Below are 12751 nucleotides of genomic sequence, written 5' to 3' on the forward strand. Positions count from 1 at the left end.
AACATCACGGTGGGAAAAGATAGCATAAGACACTGAGAATTATTAGGGACTCAGTTAGATTGAGTGGATAGAGAGAAAAACAGAGGGAAAGAGACAAAGCGCAAGAAAATTAAAATGCCATTCGTCACCTCGATTGAAGTCTCGTTAAGGTTTCTCAGAGAGGGAGAGAAGAACTGCGGCAAGTGCACTAGAAAAATCTCACCTTATATAACCCATGCAGCAAATGAGATATGGCCATTTTAGCAAAGCACATATTCAATGCATTTACATACTGATCTATTCATAAATTAACAGTGTGGGATCTTGTATCTTGTAGCATTTTGTTAAAGGCTGAAACCGAGCTTAAATGCACCATAGTTGCTCTAGCAGTGAAACAATCACATTTTTGATGTAGCTGACTTTGGCTCCTTGTGTGATCTGCAGCAGATGACACATGTCCAGTGGTTTTAAGGTGGAGGTGAGGGCAGGACAGAGGGGTGCAAGAGGGCAGATGACCCTCTCAAGGGGAACTTCAGTCCCCACTTTAGCTAAGAGTTCACAGTACTGTCACACATAAGCATTTATACAAGAGCAGGGAGGAACAGAGAGAGAGAGAGAGAAAAAAACTGCTGAGCTTGCAGACTAGATGGAGTGGTGAAAATTTAACTAGCCTGATGAAAGCATAACTTTGCATGTTAAGTATTTTCAAAGAGAGAGAGAGAGAGAGAGAGAAAGGAGGAGAGGTAAAAGACGTGTAAGCAGTAAAAATTGAGAAAGACTGGTGAAAGGAAAAGGACAAGAGAAAATGACAACACAGTATGTGTACAGCCAGATGCATAGCCTTTCAAAGTATACTCCATTTAACAACATGACACATGGAAATTTTCATATTTGTCCAGCATCTGCACTATTTCTCTCCAGAAGTCATGAGCGATATGTGTTTTTGTTCTGGTTTAAGCTTCAGTTGTCAGAACCCCTTGCATCAATGCAGGTGCATAGTTTTGTTGTCATTTCCATAGATTATTGTTCTTTCTACAGATTTTTTGAATTTTCCGATTTTATCCATTCATTTGAATTTAATGTTTTGCCATGATCTTATCTTTTAGAAACTGAGGAATCGCTATTTTATATAGAAATATTACCAAACGTTAGAATTAGACACTTTGATAATATGCCAATAATAACAATAAAGAGAAAAAAATGATCCAACCGCAAGAGATGTGAAGGCAACAGTCAAATGCATCCATGTTTACATACTGTAGAAAAAAAAACTATGGAAAAGCAGCACAAAATCCTGTAACTACTACTGTATGTCTGATATTTCATGTTTGCATCATGGTGACAGCCTGAAATCTGCTGTTGTTTTTACAAAACATTTATAGTTAATAATAGTCTACTTGTGTTATACCTTCAGTCATTCTGAATTTGAATTACCTTGACTTTAGGGATTTTTTAAAGCATTTTCCTCATGTTTTTTCTGAACATATAATATGTATAAGACAAGATGTAGTTGTAGTTCATCCATCTTTTCTGCAAAGATATTTAACAAGTGGTTTGTTTAACATCTACATCATTTCGACAAACACTACTGGTTTTTGTTTTATTATGTTTCAATGTATAGAAGCCAAAAGTTTAAATGAAATGTGTCTGTTATATCGAACTCAAATTTAAAGCTACTGTACCTTGAATGCAATGTAAGTTGCCTTTGGATAAAAGCATCTGCCTAATGTAAATATAAAATGACAATCCCTAGTCAATGTGCTTTCATTGTATGGAAAACATTCTGCAAAAGATCTCATTTTGTGTTCCACGGAAGAAGGGAAAGACGAGAAAATTATGTCAGAATTGTCATGTTTGCGTTAACTGTCCCTTTAAGCTGCACAAAAGTCGAGTTGAAGAACTAATTGGTGAGTGGAAGGCTTGGCAGTCTGTCCTAAAAACATTCATTAACACATTCACTTGTCATTTCATGGCTCGAATGAAGCCAACTCTTGAAGTCTCACTATGAACATATTTTGTAAATGCGCGTGAATAGCAGCATCTGTAAATGTCTCAGGTCCTGTTCGGTCTTGGAGTACAAGAGTGTTTGTGTTAGGCACAAGTGTTTGGTGAGACTCTTGACCTCAGATTGCTCTTCCACAAGTCTTTTACAGGGTGTGGGAGTTGTTTACTCTACTGGCAAAGTGTTCATTGGCTGTACTCTATGTGCTCAGAGGAGAACAGCTGCTATAATCAACCCAATGACAGCTTTCTTCATCCGTCTCGTTCCCTTGATTCGTTCAACAAGTAACAGTCTGGAATTCAAAGCATCTTATACTCATCCCACCACCTTCTTCTTCTCTCTCTCCATCTGTAGGAGCCGTACGAGCGTCTAGTATCTTCCCCATCCTCAGCGTCATCCTGCTCTTCATGGGTGGCCTGTGTATAGCTGCCAGCGAGTTCTACAAGTCCCGTCACAATATCATCCTCAGTGCAGGAATCCTCTTTGTGTCCGCAGGTGAGTCTATGGAATGAATCAAGGACGAGATACAAAATGTCAATTTAAACATACACGTGTAAGACCCAGATTCTATTGTTTGCTTTTGTTTGCATTCTGAATTGTTTTCATTTCTGAACAGTATCTGACCGTTTTAAAACTTTGTTGTGCCCCTGTACGTCACTGATATGCATCACACACACTCTTTAGAAATAAAGTATGCATAATGCTCACATGCTACAACTCCTACAACACCTGAATATACCATTATTTTATCACAGCATGTTTTCAGATTAATGCATAAAGCTCAATCAGGGCTCACCAGTTCAAGGACTTTTTCTGTTTGCCCACTCATGCCAGAAAATTTCTACATACCTGCCATTCAGTACTAATTTTTATTAATTAAAACTTAATATTATAAGCTAATTCATCATTTTACATCTACAATGTTAATACTTATCATGTTAAATGTATACATTTTAGATTTTAACATAACCTAACATTCAAAAGTTTGGGTTTGGTAAGATTTTTTAAAATGTTTTTGAAAGAAGTCTGCATTTTTTCTGTTCAAACTATTTAGTAAAAACAGTAATATTGTAAAACAAATATTAATAATATTATTTTAAGATGTTTTGAAATGTAATTTATTCTTGTGAAGGCAATACTGAATTTTTTGCATCATTACTTCAGTGTATAATGATCACCGTTATGCTGATATGCTGCTCATTTCTTCTTATTATAAACTTTATGTATTATTATAAAGTTGTGCTGCTTAATATTTTTGTAAAAAACTAATTTTTTTTCAGGTTAATTTTGATGAATAAAGTTAAAAAAGATGGCATTCAAGATATAAAACTTTTGTAACTTTTTTGTAACTTTTGTCTTTACATTCACTTTTGATAAATTTAGAAATGTAAAATAATTTTTTTTAAGAATCTTATAATCTACAAATGTTTTGAACATATTCATTTATAAAAAAAAAAAATATATATATATATATATATACAGTATATATATATATATATATATATATATACAGTATATATATATATATATATATATATATATATATATATACAGTATATATATATATATATATATATATATATATATATATATATATATATATATTAAAATTGTTCACCCACATAATTTCTTTTTATCGAATGTTTAGTTTTCTTTAAAGATAAGTTCGCTACCATGGTAAAACTGGGTATAGTGCAATGCTCTAACAGTCCTTGGGCCTCGTCCCTCCACATAGTCCCCAAAGCGTATGGCAGTTACCACCCATGTGGAGATTATCGTCAATTCAATGACATCACCACACCCAACTGATAACCAGTTCTGCACATTCAGGATTTTTTCGGTCCGACTGGCTGGGAAAACTATTTTCCCGAAAGTGGACCTTATTCAAAGTTACCATCAGGTGCCAGTCTTCAAGGAGGATATCTCAAAAACAGTGCTGATAACACCATTTGGGCTTTTTGAATTTTTGCAGATGCCTTTTGGACTCAAAAACGCAGCACAAACCTTTTTGCGCATGTTTGACTCCATCCTACGAGACCTGGATTTTTTTATTTGTGTACTTAGACGTCATTTTAGTCGCCAGCGCCTCCACAAGAGAGCATCTCACTCATTTGCGATTGCTGTTCGCTCGCCTCGGCCAACATGGCTTGATAATTAACCTGCCAAGTGTCAGTTTGGCCTGGCTGCTATCGACTTTCTTGGTCACAGGATCAAAAGCAAGGGTGCAGTTTCCCTACCAGACAAAGTCGATGCTATATCAAAGTTTCCTGTTCCCCACACAACCAAGGCACTGCAAGAGTTTTTGGAGATGGTGAATTTCTATCATTGTTTCATTCCTCGAGCAGCTGAGCTTATGTACGCTTTGTACAAGGCCCTCTAAGGACACAGCAGGTCAGTGGAGATGACTATGTTGTTTGTGAATACTAACCCGCCTTGGCACAGGCAACCATGCTTTCCCAATCGATTCCAGATGCCCCTATTACCATCACTACTGATGATTCAGACTGTGCGGTGGGTGCTGTACACGAACAGCTGGTAGATGGTGTTTGGCAACCCCTTGCATTTTTCAGTCGGTAGCTCCGCCCAAATGAGCAGAAGTACAGCACTTTTGACATAGAGTTGCTCGCATTCTACCTGGCAGTAAGACACTTTAATTTATTTTTAGAGGGATGTGTTTTCACACCGTTTGTGGATCATAAACCCTATGTTTATGCTATGTCCAACGTTTTTGAACCCTGGTCATCACAACAACAATGCTACCTGGCCTTTATGTCCTGAGTTCATGACAGATATAAAGCATATCGACAGAAAAAACAACATCGTGGCAGATTGCCATTCCAGGGCCACTGTGCAAGCAGAACACTTGGGTATAGACTTTGTCCAGTTAGCAGCTGACCAGCAATCTGATTCCGATGTACAGGCTTACAGGACAACTATCTCAAGTTTGAAAATAGCCGAAGTCCGCTTCACGGAGGCAGGAGTTACGCTGATGTGTGATGTCTCCAGAGGCCACCCTCGTCCAGTGATACCTGTGGAGTGGAGGAGAGCAGTGTTCGACAAGTTCCACAGTTTGTCACACCCTTGGCGGAAGGCTTCACAGAAACAAATCTCATCAAAGTTTGTGTGGCATGGATTGAAAAAGTATGTGCAGAGCTGGGCCTCAACATGTGTGGCATGTCAGTGGGCTAAAGTGCAAAGACACATCAAAGCGCCACTGGAAACTTTTGAGGTACCAGAACAACCACTTTGGTTGCGCATTTCGGCACACCATCGGACATATCTTCTGACAGCAGCCCTCAATTTGCATCTGATTTGTGGGTGAAGGTGGCTCAGATCCTAGGTGTGCAGCTTCACCATACTATGGCCTTTCAGCCACATGCCAATGGGCTGTGTGAACGCTTTCATCGCTCTCTCAAAACTGCATTGAGGGCAAGTCTGAGAGATGACAGATGGAGTGAGCGGCTACCCTGGGTCCTCCTGGGCCTGTGACCGCTGATAACTTCCTCAGCAGCATTGGTGTATGGTCAGGCTCTGCGGGTCCCAGGAGATTTAATCGCAGACAGCACAAGGCCATGGAATCCATCTTCTGAATGCTCTGCCCTCCTGGACAGAATCAGTACTTTCGAACCTGTTCCTACTTCTCAGCATGGACTGATGGTAGCTTAGATGCCCAAAGATCTCTCTACAGCTGAGTTTGTTTTCATTCGTCATGGCGCTCAACCAACTGTCTTTGCTACCTTTGTAAGGTGGCCTGTTTTCAAGTTCTGGAGGCTGGAGTCAAAACTTTCCTGGTCGACATCAGAGGCTGTCCAGAATGACTCACTGTTGATCGACTTAAGCCAGTTCATGAAGAAATAGGTCAGCCGATGGTTCCCGCACTGGCTCCTAGGAGGGGTCGCCCAGCCACCAACAAATGGATGGACCCCAGGGAGGAATCTCAGACTGTTAAAGAGGTTCAACATGCTGCCCAAGCAAGCTGCTGTTGCCGGTGTGGGCAAGCAACCCACACATCACTGATACATAATTCACACATCACTGACATACACACACACACACACATGCATATTTGACATGTCCCCTTTAAGAGTTAGATAGTTTTGTTGATGTGTAGTTAAGACACCTAATGTGTGAAAATAATAAATATACGACCTGATGCAGCAATCTTGACTCTTGAATCTTGATTTTTGATTGTTTATAAAAGCTACAAATACTTTGTTTGTCATTTTCACCCATCTTACTCATGCTGCCACAAATTATTTTCAACCTTTACTTAGATAAATTTTACCAAGGTGACAAGCTGACAATCAGAACTTGTAAACAAAAAAAATGTAAACAAAAACATGATGTTTAAGTTTGGAAGACATTCACATGATCAAACCTGTGTGTAGCGCTGTTCGATCAGCACAGTATCACTTAGACACAAAGACTTGTGGTAGACTTTTTCGAACAAGCTGCATCAGTGCTATACAGTAGCCAGTTAGCAAGTCGATTTCTTTTTCTCTGACTCTCTTTGGTCCTGATTCTGTTGCTAGGCTTAGAGAGGCCGTTTGGGATTAAACTCTAAAAATATGGTGTCCCTGACACACTTTCCCAGTGATCCATCATGGTGGTTTCACTCTGTCACAGACAACTCCAGCAGAGTGTGACTGAAGTCAGCAGTGAGCCACAGATCATGTTCCTGTGAGGTCACCCACTCTAGTCTGTTATAAGCTCACTTCTTCACTCTGATCTCCTCATTTACTTGCTCACTCTGACAAATTAAGGCACTCAGCGTTTAGTTTATGGCTAAGGGGTTAAGGATATTGTGAAACGGGCTGTGTTAAACCTACCATTTAGAGGCCAGTTACACTTTATTTTGTAAGGCACATAGATGACAGTAAGGTTCTGTCATCCGCAGCTGCATACAGGGTCTAAACTTAATTTTTTGCTAGTCAAAAGAGAAAATGTATCAGCTGTGACACTATTTTCAACTATTATTTACATTTAATATTTGTCTCATTATAATTATCTTATTTAAACCATTTCATCATTTGTTTCATTAACAGTGCATGCAGTTCATGGGAATTATTAAACATCAAAGATAAACTTCTGTCGATAAACCACTGAGATTTAATCGGTTTACAATACACAATGTTTTCTTAGAAAAATCAGTTTGTATATCTTCATATGACTTAAACCCGGTATTATCAAATGTTTAAGGCAAGGCAAGGCAAGTTTATTTATATAGCACATTTCGTACACAATGGTAATTCAAAGTGCTTTACATAAAAGAAAGTAAAATAATAGTAAAGAAAAAAAATAACAAGAATAAAACAAGCAATTTTAAAACTTTTAAAATAATAAAAAAAGTACTTATTTAAAATGAATTTAAAACCGTTAAATGATTTTACATTAAAAAAATGCAATCAGTTCGGACATTGCACAGTGCTCATTCAATAAATGCACAGCTAAACAGATGAGTTTTAAGTCTAGATTTAAATGTGACTAGTGTTTTAGCACATCTGATCTCTTCTGGAAGCTGATTCCAACTGCGGGAGGCATAGTAACTAAAGGTGGACTCCCCTTGTTTTGTGAACCCATGGTATTTCTAAATGACTCGATCCTTGTGATGTAAGTGGTCTGTTAGGCTTATATTCAGTGAGCATATCTGCAATATATTTCGGTACTAGGTCATTTAGTGACTTATATACGAGTAAAAGTACTTTAAAATCAATCCTAAATGTAACTGGAAGCCAGTGTAAGGACCTGAGGACTGGTGTGAAATGCTCAGATTTTCTGGTTCTAGTCAGAATCCTGGCAGCAGCGTTCTGGATAAGCTGCAGCTGTCTATTGGTCTTTTTGGAAAGGCCGGTGAGGAGCCTATTACAATAGTCCACCCTGCTGGTGATAAAGGCATGAACAAGTTTCTCCAGGTCTTGGCTGGAAACAAAACATCTAATTCTTGCAATGTTTTTTAAATGATAGTTTGCTGATTTAGTTACTGCTTTGACATGACTACTGAAACTAAGGTCTGTCTCCAGAATCACACCAAGATTCCTGACTTGATTTTTAGTTGTTTGACCCCTAGAGTCAAGGTATGCATTCACCTTGAAAACTTCATCTTGGTTTCAACTTTTCCTTGTTTATCTGAAGAAAGTTCTGGCACATCCAACTATTAATTTCATCAATGCATTGGCAGAGGGAATCAATGGGGCTGTAGTCATTTGGAGATAAGTCTAAGTAAATCTGGGTATCATCAGCATAGCTGTGGTAGGCAATTTGGTTCTTTCTCATTATTTGACTTGGAAGTGGAAGCATATACAAGCTAAACAAGAGCGGTGCAAGAATTGACCCTTGTGGGACTCCGCATGTCATGGACGTCCACTTAGACTTATGGTCTCCTAGACTCACATAATAGCCTCTGCCTTCTAAGTATGACCTGAACCATTTGAGTACCATCCCAGAAAGCCCGACCTAGTTTTCCAGTCTCTCTGGAAGTATGTTATGATCGACAGTGTCAAACACAGCATTGAGATCTAGTAATTTATTTAGCCAGTTTAAGATCTATTCAAAAACACAAACATTCATACAGACAGTAACTTTAATAAATCTCTTGTATAATTGTGTGTGTGCTTCTGATTTATCAATTAATATTGATATTTATTGGGGGGTCATAAAAAAGTTTTCATGTGGTGTAACTGTCACTTTGTGCCTGAGTGGAAATGTTAAAATGGCTGCTACTCTCCATGTAATCAAGCCTATGGCCTCTTAGCATTAAATAAACAGCTTTATTAGAACAGTTTATATGTGATGGGGTGGACATGTTGTCCTGGACAAAACTTTTTTTATTTGTTTTTGAAATATTTGTACTATAACTGGTTATGCTAAGGTAAATCGCATATGCTATTTTAAAAAATATCAATAAAACATTTCATATGATACTTACTTTTGAGAATATTATTTGTTTTTAATCTTGCAAAATGCCTAATAACAAATGTTTATTTAGTGCATGTCTTCAAATGTTGAGAGTACAAAAAGCTTATGTGTCATTGACCCGTATCACTGTACAGCACGCATTAACCTCTGAGACTTTATATTGTACCAAAAGGATGGCACTTTTAGCTATTTTTTATAAAAGGCACATGAAGACTTGTAGTGTAGTGAAGACTCCCTGCAAATAAAAGATATAAAAGCTGTCATTGTGGCGATACCCTTTCAAGAGGTATTAATACAATATGTACCATTTACGTACGGTATATATATACAGTATATATATATATATATATATATATATATATATATATATATATATACAGTATATACAGCATATACAGTATATATATATAGATAGATAGATAGATAGATAGATAGATAGATAGATAGATAGATAGATAGATAGATACTAATGTGTCCATTTAAGGTACCTTTATACACCTTTTAGGGGCAAATATGGTAAAAGGGTACCACCCCAGAAACAGTTTTGTACCATTTTTCTGAGAGTGTAGATTGTGAAAAAAGCATTTTAGCCATGACTTTGAGGTTAAACTATCTCCTCTCTTCCCCACAGGCCTCAGTAACATCATTGGCATGATCGTGTACATATCAGCCAATGCGGGGGATCCCTCAAAGAGCGACTCCAAGAAGAACAGCTACTCGTATGGCTGGAGTTTCTACTTTGGTGCTTTATCCTTTATCATGGCTGAAATGGTGGGCGTGCTGGCCGTGCACATGTTCATCGACCGGCACAGGGAGCTGCGGGCAGGCGCGCGGGCTGCAGATTACCTGCAGGGCTCTGCTATCACACGCATCCCCAGCTATCGGTACCGCTACCGGCGCCGCTCCCGCTCCTCATCCCGCTCCACAGACCCCTCGCACTCCCGCGATGCCTCACCGGTGGGCTTGAAGGGCTTTGGGGCTCTACCCTCCACCGAGATCTCCATGTACACACTCACCCGTGGGGGCGACACCCTAAAGGGCGGCCACGGTACTCCCACCGCCACCTACAATTCGGAGAGGGACCACAACTTCCTGCAGGTCCACAACTGCATCCAGAAGGACTTGAAAGACTCATCCCACACTAACACAGCCAACCGACGCACCACCCCCGTATGAGGCACAACCTCCCCCCATATAGATAGCTGGGTGAGGGAGACAGGAGCAGGGCAGAGAGGGGGCGGAGGCCCGAAATATTATAGACAAAACTTCATGTACCATGTGTTTTCCTGATTTGGAGAAACCGGGAGGATTTTTACATTTCGATCAGAGATTACACATGTATGCATGACTTTGCCATTTGCCATTGACAAAATGATGCTGGTTTGAAATGAAGAAAGGCTATAAGAGATATGCAGAAGGGTTCTTTCGGCCCGTGACATGGGAGCTGTAGCTTGTGACATTGAATTGACATGTTTTTGTTAAGGAAGCATTTCACCACCCATCGGTCTACATGGATCAGCAAGCTACTGCTCCCTCATAAGTCTTCTTCCGCTCTCCACTATATTCATCATATTTATTTGCTCATTTGTTATTTGCATTAAAAAAAAAACTGTGAACCACTGCAGTAAGGTATTCAGTAAGAAATAGCCCGGTCTGCAATCTCTTACAAAAGGTACAATATATATATACATATAGTATATATATATATATATATATATATATGTGTGTGTGTAAATATATATTAATTTTATAAATAAATCAACATAATAATCAAGACTTTTCTGAGGCAAAAAAAAGTCAAACTGCTGTTTGTTGGAGCTACGACTGTAGCTGGACGACTGATGAAATCACAGAGAATCTTCACTGCAAAGCTGCTGTACCACGAGACTGACAAAGACGTTCAACCTTAGACAAAATTCTATTCTTTTAAAAGAACCTTCTCATCTTTTTCTCAGTCCCTGTTTGCTTCCTTTTTTTGTCTACTCTCGCATTTGGTCGTCATGGGAGCGAACGACAGAAGAAGAAAAAACGCAAACCCCTTGGCTGGCACGAGTGACAAAAAGGGGTCAGACTTCGCTGAAAGACTCCAGAAACGACTGCCAAGACGAAAAAAAGGGAGGAGGGGGGAGCAAAAGAAGAGGATGCTGAACTCTTAATAAATACTTGCAAGAACGCAAGTGACAAATAAAGTACGAAATATTACGAGAAATGAAGCTAAGTGACTCACGAATACAAAGATTAAATGCATGCTATAAATTTACAGCAAACCTGCTCTTGAAACTTAAGTTTTAAAGGATAATGATAATTATAAAGGGAAAAGCAATGTTAAAAAAGTTAAATATTAATGTTTTGTGTACTTTCTGTTTTGGTTTTTATTATTATTAATTATATTATTATTATAATTAATCATTATAATAATATACTTGGGTGAAAAACCAAGCAAACAAAATATGACAAAACTGATTTTTTTTTTTTAATTCTGAGTTGGTTGTTTCTTTCTATCCAAGTGCATTTCATTTACTCCTTTCTTTTTCTCGGAATCACACGCCTTAGTCATTTCATATTTCTATGGATTCATTTTAAAAGTGTCGTTTTCTTTGAAATGAAATCTAAAGGTGCCAAAACAGAATGATCCTAAACTTGGATGCATCAAGTCCTGATGAATAAACAGACAAACCCAAGGGGGAACGAACTCGATGCTTCTCTGTGTTTGCAAACCCTCACGCACCCGACGAAGTCTCGAGCGCCATTCAAACCAGCAGAAAAACAGGCCGTGTTGTGAGCGAGCACGAGGCTTTCCAAATGAGTCAGACGTGAGTAAGTAACAGTAGGGAAGTGAAGTAACAGGCCACGTAATTACTCATCTGTTCCAGGCTCATCATCTATATGTGGGAAATGGTCTCTTAAGTATGTAATGTATCTGTTGCGCTAATAATGAGTGTGAATGATTCGGCATGTTTTGCTCTGCTCTGATGGAGCGAACCCAGAAAAATGGAGGGAAAAAAGAACGTGTGCCATGTTCCAGAAAAACAGAACACAGGTTTATAATAAAACATGTGACCTACTCAAGCGTTCTAGCATGCTTAAATCATCACTTTCATTTCTGAAGACCTTGGTGTAACAGGTTCGGATTTACACGTAGGATAGAATAGCTTCAGAGAGGGCTTGAGTTTTACTTTCAGAATGAAAAAGTATAAGCATGAATTCATGCTCAATAAGAGAATATGTCAATCTAGACAACAAGCTTTCCTGTGAGGAATTCATTTTCTCAGGCAGATCTTTTTTTTGCTACTATACATATTGGATTCAGGCCTTCTTAATATATGCCGAAATATGATCCGCCGTCTATAAGCGACAGCCATTTTGCGAGTCTTCCCTCGACCAAGGAGGCAGAGAGTGTGGAATTACAATCACACGCAAGCTGTGCTTTATGCCTTTTTCAGTTCTCTGAATTAAAATGCTTCCCTCATTCTCCCACTCCGTGTATTTGCTCATCCATCTCCCTCCATCTTGTTGGGCCAACATGCTTGTCCTTAATTTGCCTCCCCTGCACAATCTCTCATTTTTCCCTCCCTCTGTGAATCATCTACTTGCATACTATGTCCCCTCCCCCATCTATCGCTCTTGCTCCTTTCTTTTTCTCTCGCTCTCTTTTACATCTATCCTCCTCTCTGTTACACATTCATCACTCACTCTGTCCTTTTTCTCCTTCATCACATTCCGAAATCTCTTGCATCAACTTTCCCATTCTTCTCATCCGGCAAATCAAAGTCTACCCCCCCCCCCACCAGCTCCCTCTCTCCTCATTTCAATATTGTGGAAAAAGGGGAAAAAAATCAACGGATATAAACAGAC

At 38.9% G+C, this 12751-nt stretch overlaps 1 protein-coding gene across 1 annotated transcript in view; it reads left to right on the top strand.

Moving 5' to 3' along the window:
* LOC132144919 (voltage-dependent calcium channel gamma-2 subunit) overlaps window positions 1–11588 on the top strand; it is a 79011-nt gene extending 67423 nt beyond the window's left edge. Inside the window, exons 3-4 of the mRNA XM_059555507.1 lie at window positions 2336–2476; window positions 9528–11588. Of these exons, the coding sequence (XP_059411490.1) occupies window positions 2336–2476; window positions 9528–10072 (686 nt within the window). The 3' untranslated portion in view covers window positions 10073–11588. The remainder of the gene's footprint in view (window positions 1–2335; window positions 2477–9527) is intronic.
* Window positions 11589–12751: the final 1163 nt, after the last annotated feature.

This window comes from Carassius carassius, chromosome 1 (assembly GCF_963082965.1).
Source record: "Carassius carassius chromosome 1, fCarCar2.1, whole genome shotgun sequence".
Lineage (NCBI taxonomy): Eukaryota > Metazoa > Chordata > Actinopteri > Cypriniformes > Cyprinidae > Carassius > Carassius carassius.